Source organism: Hippoglossus stenolepis, chromosome 21, assembly GCF_022539355.2.
Source record: "Hippoglossus stenolepis isolate QCI-W04-F060 chromosome 21, HSTE1.2, whole genome shotgun sequence".
NCBI lineage: Eukaryota > Metazoa > Chordata > Actinopteri > Pleuronectiformes > Pleuronectidae > Hippoglossus > Hippoglossus stenolepis.
This window is the reverse complement of record NC_061503.1, coordinates 11,475,890-11,502,623: the sequence shown is the minus strand read 5'-3', so window position 1 is coordinate 11,502,623 and position 26,734 is coordinate 11,475,890. Positions and strand designations below refer to the sequence as shown.

General features: G+C 42.8%; 2 protein-coding genes across 2 annotated transcripts; one reads left to right on the top strand and one right to left on the bottom strand.

The window, feature by feature from the left end:
• The first annotated feature begins 408 nt into the window (after nucleotides 1–408).
• foxi1 (forkhead box i1) lies at nucleotides 409–2,411 on the top strand. Its single transcript, XM_035146106.2, has 2 exons — nucleotides 409–1,137; nucleotides 1,385–2,411. The coding sequence occupies exons 1-2, from the start codon at nucleotides 540–542 to the stop codon at nucleotides 1,942–1,944; spliced, it is 1,158 nt and encodes a 385-aa protein (XP_035001997.1). The 5' UTR covers nucleotides 409–539; the 3' UTR covers nucleotides 1,945–2,411.
• Nucleotides 2,412–23,181: 20,770 nt separating this feature from the next.
• LOC118100503 (clarin-3) lies at nucleotides 23,182–24,668 on the bottom strand. Its single transcript, XM_035145700.1, has 3 exons — nucleotides 24,434–24,668; nucleotides 23,568–23,756; nucleotides 23,182–23,459 (listed from the first exon to the last, which is right to left on the bottom strand). The coding sequence occupies exons 1-3, from the start codon at nucleotides 24,666–24,668 to the stop codon at nucleotides 23,182–23,184; spliced, it is 702 nt and encodes a 233-aa protein (XP_035001591.1).
• Nucleotides 24,669–26,734: the final 2,066 nt, after the last annotated feature.

The window sequence follows — 26,734 nt, the reverse complement described above, 5'->3', positions numbered from 1 at the left end:
TCGATCACTGTTTTGTTTTTTTAATCAAGCAAAATAAAAGCTCCAAAATCTGGAAACTACTTGCAACCAGGACTAATATACATTCTCCTGCATATAAAAAAAAATCTTAAATCAAATGGTCACATAATTCAACGTCGAATTTCGCTCAGGTCTTTGTTGGATTTATTAAAACAACTTCCTGAAGTTGCCAAAATCGAGATAAACTTCTGTGCGTAATTACGCACGGGTAATGTCATGGATTAAAACCTCAAACGTTCGTTGAAGTGAATATACCTGAACAAATAAGTTGAACCTCTGCGCCGCAGTGAGAAGCAGTATCGATGCTCGTTGATACGGAGAGTGGGTCAACACGAGTGGGCTGTTACGGGACAGAGAAGAGAGGTGTGACCATCCCCAAACTTTTCCTCAATGGGCTACCTGGAGAGGCTCCGGGCGCTGCGCATAAATACTCCTCCCTCCGAGGATGAGCTCAGTCCTGAGGGAGAGTCACTGAGACGAGATTAGCTTTTTTTGGGGTGGAAATCTGGTCACTGCGGATTATGAACGCTTTTGGACACCAAGCATCCAGCCAGCAGACCAGCCCGATTCAGCACCACAGCGCGCAGGAGATCCTGGACATGGCCGTGTACTGCGACAACTACGGTGTGTACCAGCAGAACCTCCACCACCACCACCCTCAGAGGCCGCCCACGCACCCCTCTGGTTACGGCCTCGGGGAGTACACGTCCCCCGCCGCGAACCCGTACCTGTGGCTGAACGGACCCGGCATCAACTCCTCGCCGTATCTTGCCGGGAACAACGGCACGTCCTACATCCAGTCTGGATACGGCTCGAACCAGCGGCAGTTCTTGCCGCCTCCCACCGGGTTCGGTGGAGCGGACCTGGGCTGGTTGTCCATATCCAGCCAGCAGGAGCTCTTCAAGATGGTCCGGCCACCTTACTCCTACTCGGCGCTCATAGCCATGGCCATCCAGAACGCACTGGACAAGAAGCTGACCCTGAGTCAGATCTACCAGTACGTGGCCGAAAACTTCCCCTTCTACAAGAAGAGCAAGGCTGGATGGCAGAACTCGATCCGACACAACCTGTCACTGAATGACTGCTTCAAAAAGGTGGCCCGGGACGAGGATGACCCCGGTGAGTCCCAAAAGAATCAAGATGATTTTATTAAAGTTCCTGCAGTAATTTGCTTTGGGCCTTTTGTTACTGTTTTGATAGATTAATGAAAAATCTTAAAATGAATGAAATCTTTAAATTTATTTGAATATTTTCAGTTCACTTTTTTAAGTTAAATGTTAAATATGGGATGAAGTTGTGCGCATGGAGCGTTTTAAATGTTTAAACTGACGCTTATATTAAACCCTGGTGTCGCTTCTCTCTGCAGGAAAAGGAAACTACTGGACCCTGGACCCCAACTGCGAGAAGATGTTCGACAACGGCAACTTCAGGCGGAAGAGAAAGAGGCGATCCGACCTGACCGGAGCGGACAGCACTTCTCCCCCCGTCAAGTCCGAGGACGGCGGCGCGCACAAGCTCTCCGACACCGCCAGCATGCTGAGCTCCTCCCCGCCCAGCCTGCACGGGTCCCCGGCCTCCACGGAGCCCAAGTCGTCGCCGTCCCCGTCTTCGGAGCACAGCCCGTGCTACAGCAACTTCGCGTCCAGCGTGAGCTCGCTGCTGGCGGCCAGCGGCGGCACCACCACCGGCACCGCCACCGGCACCGAGGGCTCCAGGGGCGGGGAGCGGGACTACGGCATCGCGCACCTCGGGGGATTGTCCCAGAGCAGAGAGGGCATGTCCGGACTGGGCTCCTACTCGCCCTCGCTAATCTCTCCCCTGAACTCTGACAACAACAGAATCAACTACTACTCCTCAGTACAGAGCCTCTCCAACCACTTCAGTGTTAACAACCTCATATACAACCGGGAAGGAACTGAGGTGTAAGACTGTCCGGAAGAAAAAAGAAACTAATTTATCTCTCTTTGTTAGAATTCACATTTATTATCTAGAGCCATGTTATCACTCATTCACTCACTCACTGGTTTGGTAGGCCTCACTGTACCACTGGAATTAAACTGGTGTTTTCCCCACAATAATCCTCCTGCACTGGGAAACCAATATATCTCTCAGTGTGTTAGAGAAGGAATGTAAAGTGCCACTGCTCCATTGTGGTTTGTTCACATGAGCACAACAAACATGTTGATTTGTATGAAATGATTCACTTCCACAGAGACATATCCTCGAACTGATGGACGCCCACTTATTTTTGTATGATCCGTATTGTAGCTGCTCGGTTGGGCGGACTCCAGAAGAAGAAGAAGAAGAAGAAGACAAACGTGTACAGAAATTATTTTCATAAGCGGAAACGCGATGTGTATTTTTTAGACTGAACTGTGTTTTTGTTGTTATATTTAAACTCGTGTCGATGTTTGAATAAAAGTCATTTAATTTGAAGTCCCATCGTTCAGGCTCTTGTGTCATTTTCCTAAAAATCAGGGAACTAAGAATGTAAAGGGGCCACATGATGAGAAGTACTCTGAAAAATACTTTAAATACTGTGTGCTACTTTGAAAACCATTTATTTGTATAATTCAAGATCAAGCACAACAGGCCATCACTTCAACCCTCTTTTTATAAGGTGGTATTTTTTTTAATTATTTTAGAGACACCCTCTTTTGGTTTCTGTCTATTTTCCGGCTCCTGCCAGGCCACTAAAATATATATATTTATTTAAAAAGTCCTTCCAAAATATTCAGATCAAGTCCTCAAAAGTGTCGGTGTTGTAAGAAAATAAACCGCGTTGCCAATTAATGCCTCCGAAGCCTTGTCGGGAAATCTGAAGTCAAGTGGCTTTAAGCAGTAAAGTGTGTAAGACAGAGACATTTTCCGCTTGTCACTTCCAATATCCCCGTTTCCACAAGCAATCAGACCTCTAACTTATTTCCACCAGGTTCAGGAGTTCAGCTTTTTGTCTGAGCTGGACCTGACTCTGTTTGATGTGAACCTGTTTGCTGGATATTCCACCTGTCCCCATCTATTCCCAAAGTCCTGTCACGCACAACGATGCCCGTATCGTGTGTGTGTGTCAATGTGAATCCTGTTAGTGGGATTTGGATTTGTTGGGGGTTGGGGGGTTTTGGGGAACCACCGTGGAGGAGCATCTGCGGAACAATTGTGGACAGAGTTCAGCGACATGAAATGTGCTTTTGTTGTGCTCGTGACCCGGGGGACACAGCGGAGAGCATGCTATTGGGGAGAAAATATTAAACAGCCCACGCAGAGGGAATGTTTCAAGTGATTTAACACCCCGCTCCTGTCTTATTTTCAAACAATATGGATACGCACGGAATCAAAGCCTGTAAATAAAAGGAAACACCTCTTAATTGGTTGGTAATTGAATTCACTCAGGCGCTCCGTGGTCTGGAATAAAAGAAAAATTAATTGACAAGACATTCGTGCCCCTTGTTGGAACACAATGGAAGCTGGCAATTCAAGAGATCCCCTCCTGGGCTCAAATGAAAATATTGCGATCTGAAGATCTGGGAACAAATTATCTCCCTCAGGCCACATTTCGCTCCATTATCTGTGGAGCAGGGCCACGGATCAGACAAAGAGGATTTTTGTCATACAGGAGCAGGTTCTCACAGTAGCTAACAAGTTTTCTCTTGAAATCCTCATCACGTCCAGTGAGCGGAGCAGAAAGCACATTCAGAGGCCTTTTAGTTCTTATTACTGTCATCGCTTGATCCCTCGGTTCGGTTTGTAAATTTCTCACTCAGTGTGGAATTGTCAGGACACATTAGTTCAGTGTTATACGGGGGAGTTCATTTACTAAAGTGCTTCAGTTGTGAGGAACTTTTTTTCTGGACTTTTTTTTATTCCTGTTCTCTGTTTCAAACGGTGTTTTTTACTCCACTACCACTTTAGCCGCAGATTCAGATTTATAATCAACCAATAAATTAGGATTTATTTCTACAGAATACATATTATTATATCAATAATTATCATCTTGAATGGCATAATAAGTACTTGTTAAGTAAAGTTTTGAATGTATTTGTACTTGTAACAGAGTATTTTCACCCTGTTGCTTTGCTACTTAATGCAGTAATCCAGTTCTCTTATCAACGTACAAACGCAGGCCTGCATCTAAGCAAGCAACACATCCAGACATCAACACATAACAACCAACACATCCAGCACATCCAACACATCCAGCACATCCAACACATCCAGCACATCCAACACATCCAGCACATCCAGCACATCCAGCAAGCTTTCCCAGTTTCCCTCTCCGTTCTCAGTAATGTAACGCTCCAGTGCCCCCGTGCCTGAAGGGCACATTTAGCTGGTCCACATGAATATCAGTCAGGCCACCATGTCTCTGTGCTATACCTGCTCGAGGGCCCCTGCCTCCAGAGCTAAAGGCCCGGGCCCTGCAGAACGTCTCAGCATAAGGGTGGCCCCCGGTCCCCACACATGCCTAGTGGGCTAAACCCATAATGATGGGTTTCATCCTCAAAGGGTCATCCCTCCAAAGGGGAGGCCTCGCTCGTGATTGAAGGAGCCGGTGTTTGGGAACTGGATTATTTTAATCCTCTTTCTCTTTACGGGACTAGATACATCCGATGTCAACTATGGACGTGAGATGAACAGACAGAGAGCAAATCTAAACTGGCACAAAGAAGAGTCCCAGGATTTACTCTCAGTTGGGAAGAGCTCAGATGGAACATGGGGGAAAGTCATGAAGTGAAGTCGTCTGAGACCTGGAGCTCCGTCCACGTCAGTGAGTGACATGATGATGTATCACTGCTGGATAGAGTTGCACTCGGCAAAGTGAGAAACTTTACTCCCATTAGCTGTTAAGTGAGATCTGGGCTGATAAATAAGCGACTACAACAAGATGTCAACACCCCCCGTCCACACACATACTCCAAACCCTGCTTTTAAAATGTACAGTTTGTGTCGTGTCTTATTTGTGACGACGTGTCTCTGATCATGAAGACACGCACCAGTCTGAGAGGAGCTCTGTGTCACAGAGTTGGTTTGTAAAGTGGTTCAGGATTTCAAACAGAACGACGTGTCCACAGCCCATATAACACTGTCCTACAGACAAATCTGAGGGGTAATATGAAAAGGGAGACTGTGTGTCTGACCCCAGTGAAGAACATGATAGCTTGGCCATAGGGGGGCCGATTACAGTCCGGGCCCGACCCTGAAATTTCACATCTGTTTGTAGCAGTCAGTGGGCATTATGGGGATGATTTCTTATATTACAGCTCAATCTCTTGAGGAAGTTAAATATTTAAGAGAACAATATGATGACAGCTTCTGGGGAAGCCACTATGCGGCCATAAGGAGGGGGGTTGGGGGGGGGCCTCCGATCTCCTCCACACTTTAAACGGATGGTGTGTGCAAATGATAGCTGAGGCGAATGTCTATCAGTTGGCATGACCTGATTCGGTTTCATCATTCCCCATTCGGGGCCCATAAAAAGCTAACGGATGGGCCGGTGTAACGGCGTGGGATCCTCCGTCAGGACGAGCAGACATATGGATTATTTTAGACAGAACAAGTGAAAAATGTGCACATGTTCCTGAACCACTTTTTAAAAAACTTAATACATTTCTTTATCAAACAAAACCTTTGAGTTGTGCCTATTATGTATCTTACTACTAAATGCCAATTGTTTCTTCCACCAAAACAATTTGTTGTTTTTGTGGTTCATGTAATTTTCTTTAATCACATTGATCTAGATTTTTCCTTCATCTAACCGGTGAAATCTGGTTGGTTTGGACGCCAGGACTGGAAATTATTTGGCGAGCACAGGAAGGGCAGCCACTTCAGAGGCCGCGGAGCTTGCCAACAGAGGAACCTGCGGAAAGAGTCAAAGAGATACAAGGATTAACGGACTAGAACGAGTCCCAGTAAATCCACAGCCGGGGCCTGTCTTCACATCGCTCCGTCTGGAAAACCTATCCCCACAACAATGTAACTTATCCCACCGCTCGCTCCGTCCCCGGAATATATTTTGACAAAGTCTTTGTTCTCACATTAGGCAACTGTAAGGCAGATCATCCGTTATCCGTGACCTTTGTCATAACAAACCATGGCGGTGGTTTTACACACCGCTGAGAAGCCAGGCCGGTTCACATCAGCCGGCCCCGATGTTTCTAACAAGTTCTGGGTCGTTGTGAGTCACTTGAAGTCCCCAAAAACAATCAAACATGCAAAGGAAATAACCACTTTAGAAAACTTTCCTCCAAATCCTTTACTCCTGTGGATTACGTTTTTTTTCTAACCTCGGTAGATTCTCTGATTATCTCAACGCAGCGACAGGCGTTCTCATAAAGTCTTCAATAAATCTGGAGCCATTCATCACCTACATGAAATTCCAAACCATGACCCTATGAGAACAATATCCAAGGTTCATGGAACATCAATTTCTATGTGCAGTGCAGCAGAACAAATATCTGAGTAACGGCCAATATATAATCATTTTAGCTCGGTTCAGGGACCACTTTGCACATGATTACGCTGCATGTGACCTGTCGGCGGACACTAAAACGCACTGCGGTGATCGCAGCAGTGTGTGAAGTTAAAGGCATACAGCAAAAAAAAGAAAACTTTAATCCGACATTTTTTATTTAAAACTACTTTAAACCAACAGTAGGAATATCTCTGAGGGAGAAAACGTGTTTCGGTGCTGCAGTGATACCACCCGGCTCGCAACACCTGCGTGCTGTCATTACCTGCTCTTCACACACAGGAAGCGGTGACAGATGACGGAGGAAGTAGCCGCCCAGGGGGAATCCATTTTCACCCGCCGCGGCCCCGGCCTTTTGCTGGCGAGACGGAAGTGAGCAGATCATTCAGGAGCCTGGAAATAGCCACGTCTGGGCCGCTCGTCCGTCACTGCGAGCAGTTCCAGAGGAAGCTATCTCTCAGTGCGAGGGTAATGTCGGACGAGGATCCTGTTGTGAGAAGACGCGGCCCACCTGGAGCCCTTCTTGTGCCCTGGGACGGATCTCGGTGCACGTTGTTCAGGGACAGTTCAGGGACAGTTGCTGCATTTTGCGGCATAGAAAGCGAACAAGAAACGGGCCTTATGTGTTGTTTATGTTTCACCTGCTCCCATGATGTATTATTCAGCTTCGGCCCGACATGATGGTGCATCTGCCCTGAGGAATTCATCGACAACCCCCCTCCTCCTCCTCCACCACCACCAAAACAACACTCCCCCGGCCCCTAATGAGACCCCCTACCTCCTGCCTCTATTATGAGGGATGCATACCAATATAGAGACAAGAGAGCGGAGGCAGACTGAGACCTCTGGAGCCCTCACTGGCCTAAACCATCAAACGCACCCCTTGCAGAGAGCCACATAATGGGCCTGATCAACATTTAACCAAGTTTTCCCCATGTAAGCTGCAGATGATCTGTGGCTGAAGGCTCTAAATGATAGCCTCTCAAAGGGGACGGGCATGCCCACCCTGCAAAGGCTCCTTTTGTTTCGGCCGCTAATCCCAACCTGCACTTCAAGGCCCTGTCTCACTTCTGAGGCAGCTGCTATCAGGGGTTAGAAAAAAAAGAAGGTTTGAAGCAGCTTTAATCAAGAAGATGTAATGCTCTGATAAGCTGATCACCCCTTTAAGCATGTGATTATACCACAATCAGATGTTAATATCATGACCACTCATGGCTTTTATTCTTTCATTGCCTATATAATTAACACGCTGACGCAGAATAAAAGTACGTGACTACGTTTCTGTAAAACTGTCGGATTCATCTCCTTGTGGAACTTCTTTTTGAAACAGTGAGACACTCAATAAAATGCAAATCCGGCTTCATGTGCAGCAGCAGCAGCAGGTCGGGAAACACAAGAGGAGACGCTTATTTACCAGACAAGTGTTCAAACAAACATCAGTGCGCGGCAAGTGCTATGTGTTGACTCTGGTATCGGAGTCGATCAACCCCAAACAGCGCGTGTGTGTGTCAACTATAAACACAAGACTTGCAGCCTTGTCTGGGGAAGCAGGCCTCCATGCTCACTGCTGCTGCTGCTGCTGCTGCTGCTGCTGCTGCTGCTGAGGCTCCCCCGTTAACCCTGAGCCCGGCTCGCTCTGCCGTTGGGGCCCCGCGCCATGTTCCTCGATTAAAAACAAGCAAGTGGCGTGTCGCCCTGACTCATTTAACACGGCCTGTTCCCATTTGTCATGAAAAGGCATTCCAGTGCCGTGACATAATCCAGCATGCACACGTGCGCCCATGCATGTTCTCATATGTGTGTGTGTGTGTGTGTGTGTGTGTGTGTGTGTCTCCGCTCCACACGGATGCTGACAGCACTGCTCATCCAACAGAAGTGTGTTGACATGCCCCCACTTGACAAAGGGGCCTTTTTTATTCACCATGAGGGAAAATAGGTTTTTACAAGCCTCGGATAATCGCAGGCACACAAAGGCATAATTAGACAGTGAGAGGGAAGCACTGTGTTTTGCCCAATGAAATAGAGATGGTGTGCTGATGGCTGTGAGCATCACCGGGTCGGTCTCATGCCCCTGTTGTTGACTTAATAGTCACGTACAGGAGAAACAGAAGAAGGACAGTTTGCATCCTTCAATTTGAGTCTTATTTGGGATGTGACCTGCAACCTGCCACTTGAATGTGGATGCTTGATAGAGACGTAGTGTGGCATTGCACATGAGGTAAAATCCACGTCCGGTTCCGAACCTTCAAGTTTGCAATTTTGCTCAGAATTTATTCCCCATCACATCCTTTTTTAGCGAGGCATGCATTTTGGATTAAAAAGGGATCGAGTTCATTCAAGGTGAAAAACTTTGTTCTTTGTGGTGTTTAATCTGTTCCACCATCTGACGTCCACACCTACAGCAAGGGACACGGCAACATGGACCCAGAGACACGTCGGCCCATCCCACATCACGACTTCACAACCAAATTGTTAGTTTAAGCAAAATGTGGACATGTAAAATATTGATTTTTTTTCACGATTTTCCCATGATGTCCCTCTCAGTCGTCTTCTGCTGCTGCTTGAAAGAGCCTTGTTTTTCTAACCCCTACTGTTCTCAGCATGGAGCACCTTTTTAAACCCTTGTCACTACGACAAGAATGTGGTGAATGGCTTCTGTGTGAAGGCCCTCGGAGGCACACTCAAGTTTTTTCTTTAGGTTTCTGTGTCGCAGCCAGAAAAAAAAAAAAAAAGATTGTTACCAAACCTCTACATATTCATCCCCTCTTTAGAGCTTAAATGAGCCGTTAAGAGAATTGTGCGGGGACACACTTTTCTATTTACGTTAAACTGCCGGGGACCGACTTACTGACAGGGACATCAAGATTGATGGGACTCCGTCTTAATTAGGTGGGTCAGGCCTCGGCCAGATAGCTTTGTGGTACTGTCAGTGCCCCTCCCTTTATAAATTGTGTAATTATCCCTTTCATTACACTCCAGCTTTCAGGCTACCTGATAGAATTCAAAGGGAGGTGTCGCTATCTCTTATCATTATGTTAATGGGGCTTGTGACCAGCGGTTAAATCACAATGGGGAGGGGGTGGGGGTTGAACAGTAGAGCTCCAGAGCTAGTCTGCCGGTCTGTCGTGGACGACCCCAGTCAGGGACTTGTCTGTCTGCAGGGTGATGGGCCGGGACATGTCCGCAGGCCCACAGGGGATTCAGAACAGGAGGGGAAAGCCGCCTTGGGCAAGCACCCCCTGACCCTCATCTGCATTCATGGTGCTGAGCAGCTCAGACGCCTCCACTGGAGCCATTTGAATACGGTTAGACATTAATGACCTTCACAAATGAGCAGACAGAAGATGCTTAGTGTGGGTGGACCTCAGGACTCCGCTGTCTGGGGGCATGTGGTTGGATCTTGTGAAGGCCCCCCTTTTTTTTCTTCCCTTCTACCTGAGTGAAGGTCGGCTTTGCAGTGAGCGTTGGACATATGTGTCATATGTGTACCTGCACCGAGAGAATTCGATAAAGAAGGGAAAGACAAAGGGTTCACTTCCATCCTGTTAAATAAGCCAGGCTTGCTGCTCTCTGCGTACATGTCAACACTGGGAGCTTGTGCGAATCACAAACTAATGACCGAGTTTACGGCTTGGCATCCTCGTCTCGGCCAGTGAACAGAGGAAATACTGCATAATTTATCATCTTCTACTGGAGAGAAATTCTCCCAAAACCACACAACCACACACATGCCTCCATATGAAACACTTATTCAATAAGGGAGAGTCCCTGCTCAGAGTCCACACAACGATGACACATGTTGAACTATGCAGGGCATGGTCAGCTTCTACAATTAGATCAGGTCGTCCATCCAATAAATATAATGAAGATGAATCACAGAGTTGTGCCGTTTTTAATGGCGCGTAAATGGTACGAGCGCTGACAGCGTAATAGCCCGGGGTCTATTGACTTTCCTCATCACACAGTGGCGGACGACATGTCCAACCACTATATTTAACCAGCACATGGGCAATCTTCTCAGGCCCATATTACCGGACGGCCTTTAATGAAGAGCACAATCATCAGGCATTTAGCTTTAATGAAAAAGAGCCACCTGCTGAAGTGCACAATCGGACCTCAGAGACAAGCAAGCGTTTAAAACGATCCTCGCATGAATCGTGCTACTCATGGACTTAATTGACGCGATAATCCAATGTGCTTTGGACTGCAGATACATGAAAGCGCCTGATGGTCATCTGGGTTTTTTTTAAGCTTTCAAAATCATGAAGCTTTTGGAAGTGAAATCCAAAGTAAAGTCATGATACTGTACTTCATGTACGAGGTGTTTTCTGGGATAATGGCATCATTGTATCAGGGTGAAGGAGCTCAGGCTCTGGTGTGAACGCATTAAAAGCCAAGCTCATTCCAGAGCCGGGGGAAGCTGTCAGCGTTTCTGTACGACAGAGGAGAGCCGGCTCTCACAGACAATGCATCCTTCATTAGAACACTCTGCCAAATCCGTATCATGTAACCCAACAAAGCCCAAACTACTCACTGATTCTGCAGGGAAAGGCCCGTGTAATAAGGCGGCATGAATGAGGAAATGAATGCTGGATTCAGAGGATAAAGGCCCTTGACAAAATGTTCATTAGCTGATATTTCACCTTAACCAACTTTTTCCATCTCAGGTTTAGATTAAAGATGGAGACGTCACATTGTCTTTCAAGTTGTTCTTGACTCACTTTTCTGTGTTGGAGGGAAGAGAGAAAACACACCTGCAGGTTAGACTAGACCCTTATTTACTGTCAACAACACTGGAACTGCACATGTGGGACGGATAAAAAGTTATATAGATAGATAGACAGATAGATAGATAGATAGAAGATAGATAGATAGATAGATAGATAGATAGATAGATAGATAGATAGATAGATAGATAGATAGATAGATAGATAGATAGATAGATAGATAGATAGATAGATTGATAGATTTTTCACATGTTTCAAATGTTGGTCGACAAAACAAGATAATTGAACAAAAATGGAAAAATAATTATTGTAAATTATTTTCTGGCATTTTACATTCATTTTCTATACATACACACGCATATAGATATAAATAGCAAAGTAATGACTGATTATTTTTCTCTCAATATAAGTAGTAATTTCAGCTACAGTCATAATGATGTAGGCATGAGTAGGGGTTGTGAGATTTCTGCCTGTGTTTATTTTATGTTTTAGCCTTTATCAACTTTGCCCATTATTAATTCTCACATGCTCTAACAATGGACTCCACATAGACAAAGGAGGAGGAGAACTAGAGTGTCACTCAGCAGAGTTCAACCAGTTCGTAAAATCTCACCAAATTTCACACATTCATAGATATCAGTTCCCTAAATATGTCAGATTTTTTTTGGGGGAAATCAAGGCCCATTAATTATTCTGTGAAAATAACAATAATAAAAAAAAACACCCAGTCTCGCAATCAGAGAAAAGTGACAAAGAATTCCTGGATCTATTTAATGGATTCTCTCTTGGCCTATGTCCCATCATTCTAACAAAGTTCAAGGAAAATCTGTTCAGTAGCTTTTTACGTAATCCTGCAAAAAAAACAAACAAACAAACAAACAGACAGACAAACAGTCAGGGGCAAAATCATGACCTCCATGGTGGAGGTAATAAACCCAAGTTTTCTCTTCACTTGTTGTTTGGTGAATGCACTTTCCTTTTACAGATAACAGTTCTTTCTGACCAGTAAGTATATATATATATATAAACTGTAGATAACTATATCCTTTTTCATTTAGAGCCACTGGGTGTGTGTTTTGTCACTGCTCGCCCACTGCACTCACACACACAGTGTTGTTGTGTCCCGACTGCAGACTCAGGCTTTTGTCATACGTGATGTCGAGCTCTTTGAGGCCGTGCCAGCTCCTGACCTGATTATTTTGACATCTTATGGCAAGTAGAAGTCTCCTCTCAGCGGGGTTGTGCCTCAGCACAGCAAAGAAGCATTCCTCTGTTAAGTGTTTGTGTCACACTTAAAGGATTAGAAAGCATTTGAAAAGCACAAGGAATAATGTTTGGAATCGCCCACTGAATAGTTTTACTGCCGAGGTTATCCAGGCGATGAACCGCAAATTCATTTATGGGGGGAAATTAGCAACTTTGCCAGAACACAGCGAGCGAGTGGTCCCAGACTCCAGAGTTTGGGCACCGTTCCAGGAGCTGGCAGGGGTTCTCTGTATGGAAGAGTATGTGTTACCCATATGATATTTTACCCATTTGACAGAATGTACATTTATGTTCCCATATTTCATAGTTTCTGTCAGGGTCATTTTAAATCCCCTCACCTGTATCTTACATTTAAATCTTCACATGTAGGCATGTCTGAAAGCGGGGAAAGGCATGCTGGGATAAATCACAGCAGACGGTTCGACCTCGATGGTTCCCATACATCTCCGATTTTATTGTGTCTCAGGATCCTCTGTCTTGATATGACTGTGGTGTGGTGACAGAGGTTTTTGGTTTCTGGGTGGAGGTCGGAGGGAGGAGGAGAGAGGCCTCTGCTGGGCAGGTTGTGCCACTGATTACTGTAACCTATGATATATCATAAATATAATATAATATTATGTAATATATAATATTTTATTCAAATTATTTTCAAACAGAAATTCAATGTTTTCTCCACTTTCTAAATTCTGATTGTGCTCATAAACCCTTCAGACAATAAAAGTGTTTCTTGCTGAGAATATAATGAAAAATTACAGTGTAACGTCAATTTTAAGGATCAGTTCACTCAAAACTACATGACACATTTTCTCACTTAACCCTGGAGATATTTTACTGTGAGGATCATTTTGGAAAACAATTCGATGGAGGTTTATGTGATTCTGTTTTCAAGGAAGATTAGAATTAGAAAATTACATTTATTTGTTTCAAAAAGCAAATATTCAGTAGCAGAAAGTGTTATTATCATTAATGTGGGTGATCAAAAGACATCAGTGTCAATTATCATTGGCTCTACTTTCAAATAGAGAAATTCATCCCATTATTCTTTAGCTAAATTATACATTTTTATTAAAAGGGATCATGCACAATAATAAACATAATTGCTACTATTTGATGCATTGTCATAAAATGGAACAGTAGCTTAAAGCTTTTAAAAAATGTAATTTATCATCTACACGTCACAATTAACAGTTTAATTTATAATTTTTAAATATAAAGGAGACAGGGAAACTGTTTTCTCTCCCAGAATTGGATATTTTAAAGTCTTGGCAAATGAAAGCAAAACTTTCTGCTTGAAGTCAAGCTGGATTCTTATGCACAGATTGTTAAAGAGATTGTAAGTGAGAGAAGTGTCTCCTGCGTTCTCCAGTTTCAGCTCTGAATGACTGAGGGGAGATGGACAACACTTGGGAATCCCCAGGGGAAGAAATTCCTCCAAGACTTAGTGTTTTTCTTGCTGTTCCCTCACAAACAAATTCCCGAGCCATTTCCATTAGGACACTCGGAGCGGGCTTTCTGTGAGCTTCACAAAAATGTATAAAAAAGCCAAGGGGCAGCGTTTGTTGCCAGATGAACCTGTGAAGGTGTAATCCACAGCGTTAAAAACAGAGCAGCTGACCTTTCCTGTGAAATATCTGACGCCTGAACTATGAATTCACCTCCTGTTAAATAACATGTCGGTGCTGGCAGGCGGTGTCCAGGTTTTGTTGTAAATCACCAGAGGAGAAATGAGTGACACGTCTCAAATGTTTACATGCGGCCCCTATTCTCCTGCTCAGGATCTGAAAGGCAGGTTGGCAGCGCAGCTTTCCCCCCCTATGCCTCCTCAGAGGTTGTGTTACCGCGTCCATACATCACCCTGACACGGGTGCACTCATTGAAACGGTCCCGGCCAGACCCCGTCTCAAGATGATGACATATTTGCCATTCCACTCAGTGAGGTGTGCAAGCGTCTTTCTCACTGTCGCCGACTCAACAAGTCAACGCTCATATTTACGTCGGATTTATTCCAAGGATATATTGTGTCTTGATGACCTATAGTTTCTGACAGATCAACTAATTAGTACAAGACCCCAACATTTAGGCTGCGACATCGATACTTGGCTGACCCTGCCTGGGAGCCCCCTTCGGCACAACTTCCCCTGCTCCTCCTGGGGGTAATGGAGGGAGGAAGAATGTGGAGGGAGGAAGTGAGTTTCCTCCAGGCAGATTGCTGGATGAAGAGGCTGAGAGACGGACAGATGACAATGGCGGAGAGGCCGGGGCCTGAGTGTCGCCCCAGGGAGACCTACACCCAGCTACATGTTGGCTCCAGCCACTATGCGCTAAGTGCACCGAGCAGAGGCCTTCACACGGCGGATTTGGCAAGGTGATCCCTTCACCCACCCCCCATCCATCTCCTGCCAGCCGCTCCCCTTCTCCCTCCGTCCCATCTCACCCCTCTCTCCTCTTCCTCCCTTCACTGACACCCGACCAGGAGGTGATGAGTTGACTCACAGGGTGAAGACAAGTCTGGGATCAACACTTTTTCAAAGTGGTGATCTGATGCACTTTTTTTAGGCAATGGTGTAACTGATAATCGACTTGAAATTTATGTGTACGTATTTTTTTTGTTTTGTTCATGTAAAGTCATAATGAAAGAGCATGCATACATTCATATTTCATATAAGTGTATATAAAATATATACATATTTATTTTAAAGAACTGGGAAGACTCTATACTAACTGGGACTCATTCTTCTCCAATGGACAAACCGTGTAATTAATGGTGACACTTTCTAAATAACCCCCCACTTACTATGTCATTTCCATAGTGTGATTTCCTGTTACTCATCTCTCAACATATTTGCAGCTGATGTACCTATAAAAAACAAATATTGCCTGATATACCTGTTGTATTGATCTAGATTCAGTATTAACCTTTGGTCAGTTTTTTGTTGTTTTAAATGTGCTATTTAAATAAATTGACTTGACTATATAACTCAAACATCCCTCACAGTTTCCATCACTTCAGGGGTTATTGGTTTGGTTTAATATCCAAAATAAAATAAAAATAAAATGTTTTTTTATAATCTGGCCTGAACTGTCTGATTAACTTGTGATTGTGTTTCTTACCCCCTTGGACTTTGCTGTTGGTGATGTCACAAAAAGCTGGAAAATCAAAACCCAAATTCTTACTTAACTGGTTGTAGGTCGGGGCTGTGGTGAGTTTGGGGCTTTATGGACAAATTGTTCCACGCACATGCAAACAGGCCTGAAGCTCCTCCGCTCCCTCCTGAAGTCAGACACCGCGTCTCCACGTCTGTGCTGAATGCCACTGAACATTGCCTCCTGCAGTGAGGCTGCATTGTTTTTCGAATGCAGGATGTAAGAAAGCTGATATCAAATTCTGCCCCATTCAAAGAACCTCTGTTTTATCAGGGCAGGTGATCACAGCTCTTAAAGCATCGCAGAGTGAAGTGTCACAGCCACGGAGGACAAGGTGGAACACCTGACGATGAATGGAGCCGAGGACCCAGAAGTATTGAATTGCAGCCACATTCCTGGAGGTAAACTTCAGGTATATTGTGAGTGCTGTGGTAATTCGTAGTGTCTTATGTCATGGTTCAATCTCTGTTTTGTATTCTCATCGCTCGAGGTGTTGATGTTGAGGCGAACGGCCTGACAGATGAAGCTGTATTCTTTATGACAACAGCTCCGAGGTGTCTCTGCTTCTTTTTCCTCGCGGTCAGGGCCGTAAATCTCAGACGGCCGTGACAGTGATTGACGGCCCTGAGACAGAGCTTTGCAAATCCTTTAATCCGTTCATAAAGCTCAATAGGGGGCACTTGATGCACTTTATTCCAGCACCTCTTCCCATCTGGCTTCTATAAAAGACACTCAGTGCTGTCAGATGCTCTCAGAGCCTTGTCAGGAGCTGATGACATGCAAGGCGGAGAGATTTAATGCAACATCATCACACAAAAAAACACTCAATTTGAGTGGCATACAAATACTAGCACCCTCTCTTTAACCTGCACATTCATTCCTAATGATGAAATTTGAACAATTGCCTAATTGAGCTGAACAGGCCAAGAAAAGTGTTGTTTTTTTCCCCCAAACAAGGGAAAGGAAATACTGTACAAAGCAGACTAGAATTTATATGTGCTGTCCCATGGCTGCAGACTGCTGGAATCTGTGTAGTTTATGGCCATATGGATTGGAGAACAGCTTGCAGTCTGTGACTATCTCAGTTACAGTGGAGTGTCTGTGATCTATGGATTCGTGTCCCGCTCCGGTGACGGCCTCCTCCGCACAGAAACCCTTTTTTGTCTCAGGGAGACACAGATGAACCTTGAAAGCGCGGAGAGATATTAACTCCCACGTGAGATAAAGGCATCACAGGCTCATGAGACATACAGACAAGATGCTTGATGCTCATATTTCAAAGCATTTCAGCCTTGACTTTAAATATAAAGTGCAGGTTATGTTAATTTATTTAATGGTTGACAATGACTACAACTATCTGTGTGGTGCAAGTTACAGATGGTGATTTGTTTGATTCAGCTGTTGAATGCTGCCCCCTGGTGCAGAGTGTGAGCAACTTTGTCCCCCAGGAGTTCTACTCAGTAGAGCGTTTGCATACCTCCCAGCAGTCCCCTTAAATTCTATCAGTCCCCTTAAATTCTATCAAGCTGCACCAAAGTTCACACACTCACAGATACAAGTTCCCTAAAGATGTCTGTTCTTTTCATCAAGATCCATAAATTATTCTCTGAGAAATTGGTGAAAAATGAAAAATGCCTGATCTCACAATAGTTTAATTTGTTTAAAAGAAAATAGTCCAGAATATAAAATAATATAATGCAGTATGATAAATAATATAAAATAACAAACATCTGCCCCCTGATCTGGATTTGCATTAAAATGTAATGGGTTCGTCCTGGAGCCAAAACACATCCTTCCTCAAAGTTTCACCGGAATCCGTTCACTTGTTTATGTGTAGTCTTGCTTACAAACAAACAAATTAACATTAAAAAAAAGGGGTGAGACACTAAAAAATTAAAATTAAGCAGGCGAACGTTGATGACAATAAGAACTTGTGGGTTGTTCTCACATGATTTCATTAAAAAAAGTTTAAAAACTAAAAGATCTACAGGCAGGTATAGTGAACGATGTAAAACAGGCTGAGTTTGAACAGGTGGTTTAATACACATGTTGCTGTACAGTCCTGCCGGCTCTAAACCCCCTGCTGTGCATACTGCCAAGATCTGCCCCAGTGTGGGACCCTGGAGGCTGTGAAGTCCGTGTCTGTCCTGAAACTATCCTCAGTAAATCATTTCAGGAATCAGTCGTGACCTTCACTCACAAGTCTCCTTGGTTATACACTGTTATATAATGCATATAATACAACAATGATTTATACATAGTGCTCTTTTTTCCCACTCTCTGATTTGTCACACACTGTTTTGAGTGTTCAGGAGAGCAAATGTGATGCCTGCGCGGCCTGATCTGAAAATGAAGGAATGATGATGAGGACTCACAGGCCTTCTGTCTTGATAAAAAACAGGTCACAGTGACAAACAAGAACAGCTCTGTGTGGACACAAAGAGAGAAATCCACTGAGTTAGGATCATGTCAGCAGAGTTTCTGCATATTCAGTGTTTCACTTCCACAGAAACTTAGGAATATGCTTTTTTTACAGCTTGCCATGTGCACAGTCAGGCTGAGGACCAGGGGTGACAGGGCCTTTTCTGTCAGGGCTCCGGGTTTTATGCTGAGATATTTGTTTTTCTTTTATCGGTTTTGTGTCGGTTGTGTGTTAGAAACGTCATCGACACCCTCACTCGCTGCGGTGAATCCTGCGGAGAATCTCCTGCTTTGTTCTCTGACTCTCACTTGGACAGAATGTGCGGAGGTTCTTCAGAATTCAGGGCATGACTGAAATCAGCTTTCGAAGAGCTTTCAATCATCTTATAAAGTTTTATTTGTACTTATCTGTCTTATTTTATCTTATTCTATCGACATTTTATCTTTATCATCTTAGCATTTTTCTCATCAGTAACATTTTTTACTTTTGTTGTGTAATCTTCCCATTGCTTTTAACTGTTTTCTATTGTGTGCCTTTGATTTTTCATTTTTAACTTGTAAAGCACCTGTAACTAAGTTTTAAAAAGTGAATTATAAATAAAGTTTGTTATTATTATTATAACATTTTATTATAACTTTGTGTCTTTTATACAATATTTCATTTTCTTCAATTGATAATCTTTCTGAAATACAGCCATTAACATAAAACCCTAAAAATCTATTAAACTCTGTGCAGTCTTGCTCCCCCCCCTCTTAAGATTTACTGTCGATGATGTTAACCGTTTCTCTTGGTGTCCAGGTCAAATGGCGCCAATTCAGTTAAACCGTGTGCTGTGTCAGTAGGTTAACTGTGTCCCTACGTGTTGCAGCCACCGATATCTATCACACCTGCCAATCAGGGACACATCCATCAACAGCGGTGTCAAGCGGCATGGGCCAGAGAAAGTGCCTCGCCCCCTACCATCCATCACTCTGACTGTATGCTGTCATCTGGCATCAGATGAACATTTCTTTTCCTTTATACCACACAGACGGATCGGTCAGGGAAATTCTGCACAGAGTGATCAGTTCAGTTTGTCCCCATCGAGGCCGTGAGACCACGCAGAGACACTCTCTGTCTTTTCTTTCTCTCTCTCTCTCTCTCTCTCTCTCTCTCTCTCTGTCCCAGGTAAAGTGGAGAATTGGCTTCAGGTGATGTGGAGGAGATCTTATCTTCTGTTAACAGAGGAATGACACCATAATGGAGCAGCAGGGGTGCAATTACCTTTTAGCCCTCCTCCTCCTCCCCCTGTCCTCCTTCTTCTCTCCTTCCCTCCACCTTCACCTCAGCCTTCACTGACAAATTAAGATTAATGACGGAGATAAATAAGGAACCTGCCTCCCTCTCAGTATCACGTGGTCAGGGTGAGTGTGGGACTGCAGCGATGCGATCACTTGTTATTATTCTCTTGTCCTGTTCTTTTCAAAACTTTATTGAAAGTAAATTATAATTTTTAAATCCAAATTGTCAAATGTAGCGCTGCCTTCTCCTTCTTAGCAAATTAATAAAATGTAGTATTTTAGGCTCATATAAATTTATCAAGAATAGACAACATTCTATACTTACTTACGAGAAATTACATGCAAATGGTGTGAAAACCAACAAAAAGTGACTAATGGCAATGACAATATGGTTAAAAGGTCACCTAGTTATTATTGTATATATACTTTTATATAAAAACATTTTATTTATTGTTTTGTCTTTCTTCTTTCATCTTCTTTATTTGATTTCATTGGTGAGTTTTATCTGGCTAACTTTGCACTCTTTTCTATTCTGTGAAACACCTTGTAACTCTTGTAACTCTTGTAACTCTGGTTTTTTAATGTGCTATAATAACAAAGTTAATAATAATTATTGTAATTATTATAAAGAGAAGTAAGTGTGAGATATTTACAATTATGAACAATGGTAGACGAGAGATAGTTCCAGAAGTAAATGTGGTGTGTATGATGGCCTCAAGATGCATCAGTAACAGATCCATAAATGTTTAGTACCTTATAAGAAAATGCAACAGGTACAAACACCTCAAGAGACTCTAACTATGGAGGGAGAAGGTCATTCAGTCAGTAATGTAAGGACGTCAAATAAAAAGGCTCTGAGGCATAATTAGAGTTTATTTCAATATTTCTCTCTGAGGATTTTTCTCAGTGCTCCTGTTGCCTTCCCACTTGCACTCTACATGTTTTGTAATAGTGGATGCATTTATGAACTTATAGGTAAGAAGCCTCTTGAGGTGTTGGGCCCCTCTAAGTTGTCCACGTGAAACCACCTTCCGAAGGATGAAGGAGACAAGACCCCCTTCCCCCAGCCCACTCTGCCCCCACTGGATTGGACTCTACACGGCTGAATGTGAGCCCCCCCTGCCCTGCAGCTGGAGGTGTCTGTTTCACGGGCCTCTGTAATGCGGGACCTGGGAGGATATGGTTTCACAGGTACAAAAGTTTCAGCTTTAATCCTATCACACAGAGTGAGTGGTCAGGGTTCAAGGCTTCCGCATAATCCTGGGTTCATTCATTCCGGCGAGGCCGAGAGACAGAGAGTATGCAGAGAGGAAGAGATTATACTGCCCGTCTCTGATTTTATTCAATCAGTGTTTGCACAGCAAACGGCGAGAGGGATCTCTCAATAGCAATTCAGCTATTCCACACCTCAGCGCACACAGGAGAAGATCAGTGGAAGATACAGTTAAATATCTCCTCTGGCAGCTGGTAAACAGGTTAATGTTCAGAGTCAAGGGATCAGACAACCATTTAAAATGCCCGTATACCTGTGTACAAGGAGGCTTTTATTTGTTATCAAGCCAGAAGTAAAGATACACAGAGCATTTATGTTCCTGACTGGGAAGAATAGTATTAGAAATCAAGTCAAGATAAGTTTGAGTGTCGTTTTTTATAGTTTACTGACAAGCTGCAGTTTGTCAAAGGGTCAAGGATGAATTGCGAGAGGTGAAAAATAAAATAAGAGGGTCTCTAACGGCCGATGGATCCGTGCAACAATGTGAGGAGCTTATCAATTGCACAGCAGGTGTTTTTTACGCTGAAACAGGCTTTGACACGACCTCCTCTGGGGAATACAACCTGCCTCTGCTGCACAACACAAAAGGTCCTGGTCACAGCTTCAGGGTTGAGCCAGGCTGTCTCATCCTGCACCGTCAATGTATAAATGTCCCTGCAATGTCACACATGCCTGTTTTAATTATGTTGCCTTTAATAGATGAATGGAATAATGAATAAAACTTGATTCTGACTTCACACGAAAACCTCAGACGACACAGAGGATGTTTCTTCTCCGCTAGAACAATTCTGTCAGGTCTGAAATGCTTTTGATTCGCGGTAAGAAACGTACATTCTCGGAAATTCAATACATATTCACGCTGACGAGCACAAAGCTGATTGCTGCATCCTTCCACAGGTCCCTTGAAGTGCAAGACTTGAAGGAAGAGTGGTTCTTTTGAAGGCGAGTAGAAGGCGTTTCGGGGCTGAGAGGTGCTGGAAAGGGCATGTCCAAACAGACTTTAGGCCCTGAGTGATGGGACACGGGAAACGGTAACAGGACACCTGGGCCCTGCTCCCATGTCAACACAGTCATGTGAATCACAACGGTGAGAGCGTCTGAAGATCCGGGAGACAATAGACGCCGACTTTCGACAGAACCACAAGCTTTGTCTCAAACGCTGTATTTGTCAGCATTTCATGTTAGTTTTCTTTGCTTGGAATCCTTTGAAAATGATTAAACAGATCTGTGGAGAAAATCTTTAACTGTCATCAGGGCTGTTTATCCCACATGGAAGAGGATACTGACGTTTAAAGAGCTCTCTATCGTGAGCCATGAATTGATGAAGGTAAAGAAATCTCTGTGCTTCAAGAGGAGGATACTTCTGGCAGCATATGGAAGTATTTTAGAGTGGAGCAATTCAGCAACTGACCAACCCGAATTGAAAAAAATATTTATGTTATTTTTAAACTGTTGAAATAGTCACACAGAAGTATTATTATAAATATATATTGACTTTTTGTTTACGTCCTTGTCCCATCCATGAACATGGAGTAGGCAGGGTTTACCTATACTGCAGCCAGCCAGCAGGTGGCGATTGAGACACTTTGGCTTCACTTTTGCGAAGCTGTCATGTAATCTATCTTTGTATGTAGTTTATGAGTTGAAATTGTTAGTAAGCTAAAAAACTAACAAATTAAAAGTAATGACTAAAAGGACGAAACATTCATTTTCTGCTGCTCTATGTGAGACTGGTATAAATACAAACGTGACCAAACTTAAAACACTGACACTTCAACTGTATAAAAACAGAACTGCAACAATACTTTTTATTTCATTAACAGTATAAAATAACGTCCAATTTGAAATCAACTCCATGTGCATATTTAAAACATTATGGCTGGTGCTTTCATATACTTCAAGTTAATTTCCTGTTAGCCTGCATGTGAAACACAAGCTCCAAAGGTGTGTGTCATTTTGTCCTCAGTCACTGAGGTTTCACTCACTTCTCTCACCTTTTACCAAGATTTAACCTTTAGACCTTTTTATGTCCGTTTGATTCACTCATAACCGACACTTGTACGTATGAATGTATTTACCTATTTGTGCTTCTATAAAAAAAAGTCATATCTTCAACAGTAAATGATGGACAAAAATCCATCATTTGAAAATTTAAAACTGCTTTATTTACATTCACTGATTCATCCAAACATATAACGGACACATATGGGAGTCGTTGTATTCATGTAAAGCTGTTGATTTATAGGACACTGTATTGATTTTAATTTGTCATTTCACTATAAAAAATAATGTTTTTTTAATACAGTAAACCAGAATAAATATATTTTTAATGAATATTACTTCAAAGCCCAAAATATGTAAACCTAAATCATTTGATATACAATTAGACTATTAAAAGAAACCACTGCTCTGATATGACAACATTTAACGTTGTGATGGTGATATGTGATCGGACATTTCTCCACCTTATCTGTAAATGCTGTACATCCATATTGTACTGTGCATCTCTGTAATTTCCCATGACAGTAAAGTTGCTCCAGAAAGTCCTGATGAGCAATTTGTCGACGCCGCTGATTCCATTGCCGTTAATACATCATTATCTCCTTGGGCGCGTCCTCAGTGGGCCTCTGCTGTTCTCGCCTTTGTTTATAGGCCGCGTGCTCGTAGAAGTATATCACGACGATGGCGCAGAGAGAGAGTCCCGTGTATGGGATGACCAGGTAGTATCCCAGCAGCAACTCTGACGACTTGTTCCTCAGGCCAACCTCAAAGCCCTCGGAGAAGCTTTCCACCAGACCCTCTGCCATGTTGGTCACGTTGACGTTCACCGCAAATATGGCGAGGACGACAACTGACATGAATGCTGCAAGGAAACCATTGGTGAAACTCCATTTAAGATGTCTTCATTTGTGATTTTCATTGGTGCAAATGCAAGAAAAATGAGCTTATGTGTAACATTTGAGTTTCTTACTGCTGAGCGAGCTGCAGACATAAATTCCCATGGGCCCCATGTAGGTCTCGTAAGGGTTGCTGACAGCGTTGTAGAGGCTGATGAGGATGCTGCAGGCGGAAAACAGCAAACACAGGGCCAACAGGCACAAGACCAGAGCGTGCAGCGCCACCGGGACATCGCTACCCATTTCTATCAGCTTAGGAACCACTACTCACACACACACACAGATAGCGAAAGAGAGAGTAGACGAAAAACATTACAGGTTAAATACAGTACATTATACTATAATGGGCGAAGTCACCATAAAATACTATCGTTCATTTTCTCTTGTAGGTCACCAGGCCGCATATTAAACAGTATCACCAAAAGAAATAGGGCCTGTGTTAAAAAAGTTCACAATATTATCATTATTATTATTATTATTATTATTATTAATAATAATATTATTATTAATAAATTGAAGGTGGTTTTCCAGTTTACATTGACAGTAGCCTAAAAAGATTATGATTTTGAAAGCAATTCAAAAAATATATCATGCAATTTTAATATATTACATCGTAGAGGTACATTTACTATTTATTACATTGGTCCAAATTTGTGACTGGTGCTGATCTCTTTTTCACTTTTTCACACTTTATTATTGTTGTTGATGTTGTTATTATTATTCATTCATTTTGACACTGCTTTTAACAATGCTCAGAGACAAAGACACTAGGTAAAGACAAAACATAAAAAATAAAATACAAGCAAATATTAAAAATATGAAATACATCCATCTAATTTTACAGTGCTACTTTTTAAAGGCAGGAAATCTCAGAGGTTTTCTTATTTAAAGTGTCTTGTAAATTGGCAGGACTTGCCCTTTCAGAGCCTCGGAAAGTTACCTTGAAAATCTAGATCCTTTTGCCCAAACGAAGGGCAGAAGGATCTGCTCAATATCCCTCCAAAAAGCCTCAAAGTGATCATAGCGGTTCCATTAAAGAAGCTGCTTCCACCACTTGTGCACTCCATGGTCGTCCGAGCCCACCCTGTCGACATGCCCCACCCCATGAAGCCAACAGCTAGGGCAGTAATGCCCGCACTGAGAATGAAAAATAGGGTCTTGGCTGAGGAAGGCATTATCGATGTATTCCAGTTGCGCCTGTTAAATCAAAATCCCACTGTCTGGTCTCCGAAGCTCTTATGAGGCCTCAGAAGCAGATTATAGGCGCCTCTGGTTCCCTGATGATCCTGTGCATGAGTTTAGTTGGAGGGTGGAGTGACATGTAGACTGGTGGTCATAAAACGTCTTGATTATGACTGACCTTTGGTTTAAGAGGAATAGGCAGGGCTGGTTGTCATGGTAAGGACACCAGTTTCTCCCCAGACAGATAAGCATGAGGCCAAAGAAACTCGCATCTGACGTCTGGATGTGCTGAGATTGTTGTGAAATCTCAGAGTTTAACAGAACAAAATCCTTTAAGGACACATGGAAGACGATTGACATAACTCTAGTTCCCGTCTTTCAGTGTCTGCACCTTTTTGTGTTTTCACAGCCTTGGATTCAAAGTCCAGTTCTGGAAATTGTAGGATCATAAAACATAGTGAAGATTAATTATTTACCTGTTTCACTTTTAAACAAAGTTATGGGAAGAGCAATGATAACGAGTGCTGAAGCCTGGACAGGGGTTGGTTTCCTTCTACTAAAGACATGAGGATGTGTGTGGTGGTTCATGATAACAGAGGTTGTAAGTGCAATAAGACAAATGATATATCCTTAACATGTAAGACGTGAATACAAATAATAACATAAATAAATAGAGAGCTGACAACTACAATTGTGTGCGTAAAAAGGAAGGATGTATGATTCATCCAGCTCCAGTAAAGCTTCAGCAGTTCCTGGTAATGGGACAGGAAGTAAAAAAATCAGTTATCTTACATTTAAAAAAATAAGTGTAACATAATTTCAGCAGCAGGCTGATATTCAATTTACTTATACACTTATAAAGAGTTACATTTATTTGATCATTTTATCATCATCGTAACTTTGATATCATATTGATAGTTATATAATCCTTTCAAGGCACGCACTTCACAGAGTTAGGGAAGTAGAATCAAAACCAAATAAACCATTAGTTTACATCACAACCTTCCTCTCAGAGTATAAACTCACATGATATCATTATATTAAATATGAATATTATTTAAATATCATAAAATACACACATTTGGACCTTGTTAATATTGTTTTCTACTATTTATCTCAAACATTATGAATTCAATATGATATCATAATGATCCCAGCTCATTCAAATCATAATCATCAGTGTGGTTTATGACCAATAACAGCCATTTTCCTGGTATGGAGAGAAACAACGATAAATGAAAACTTTCCTTCTAAAGTATAGTTTTGTTTAAAATGATAGTGTCTTCAAGTTTTTCGTGGATTTTTCTATATCCACCTTCATCCCATCCAAAAGACGCATTAAACAAACAGTCCAGGAAACAAACATTTAGCATTTCTACTGAGACTCATCATGGGACAAAGCGCATGTCCCTAGGCCACATATACAGACGCAGTACTAGTTGTAAGGCAAGATTAGTTTATTTGTAAAGAACATTACAACAACAAGGCAATTTAAAGTGCTTTACATAAAATACAAAAGACATCATGACAAATTGTAAAAGCAACACAAGGCAATAAAAAAAACAAGCATTTAAAAATAAATTAAAAGAGTTAAATACAAAACAAAAGAGTCAATAAATAGAATAAGAAATAAAAGAGTGTAGGAAATTAGTAATTATTTGATTTGATGAAAAAGCCTGTGGCAAACAAATTAAGAAAACGACATCAATTTCGATAACTTCACAAAGCACTGAACTACAGAACAGGTTCATCACTTTTTTGGGGTCCCCTGGAAACATTCCTGTTGTCGTTTTCTTAATTTGCAGCGTGTCGCGTTCAGAAATCTTCTTTTGTTGTTTTCTTAATTTGCAAGTTGTTTTCTTAATTTGCACGTGTTTTTTTGTTTTTTTTGTTGAGCTCTCTCGGCCACCGTCCGAGTCGAGCTGAAGACAAACCGCATGGACACGTTTTTCTGACACACAAGTCCTTTAATCCTCGGTGTGTCCTTAAAGTGGCGATACGTTGCGACTCGCCTCGCGTCCAGGCGGTGGCGCCCTCCCCTCGCCTGAGAGCTGTCAGC

Coding starts and splice junctions, on each gene's coding strand:
- foxi1 (XM_035146106.2), top strand. CDS start 540: ATGAACGCTTTTGGACACCAAGCATCCAGCCAGCAGACCAGCCCGATT. Junction 1,138..1,384: donor CCGGGACGAGGATGACCCCG/GTGAGTCCCAAA, acceptor TTCTCTCTGCAG/GAAAAGGAAACTACTGGACC.
- LOC118100503 (XM_035145700.1), bottom strand. CDS start 24,668: ATGCCTTCCTCAGCCAAGACCCTATTTTTCATTCTCAGTGCGGGCATT. Junction 23,757..24,433: donor AAAGGATCTAGATTTTCAAG/GTAACTTTCCGA, acceptor GTGTGTGAGTAG/TGGTTCCTAAGCTGATAGAA. Junction 23,460..23,567: donor TGTCTGCAGCTCGCTCAGCA/GTAAGAAACTCA, acceptor GTTTCCTTGCAG/CATTCATGTCAGTTGTCGTC.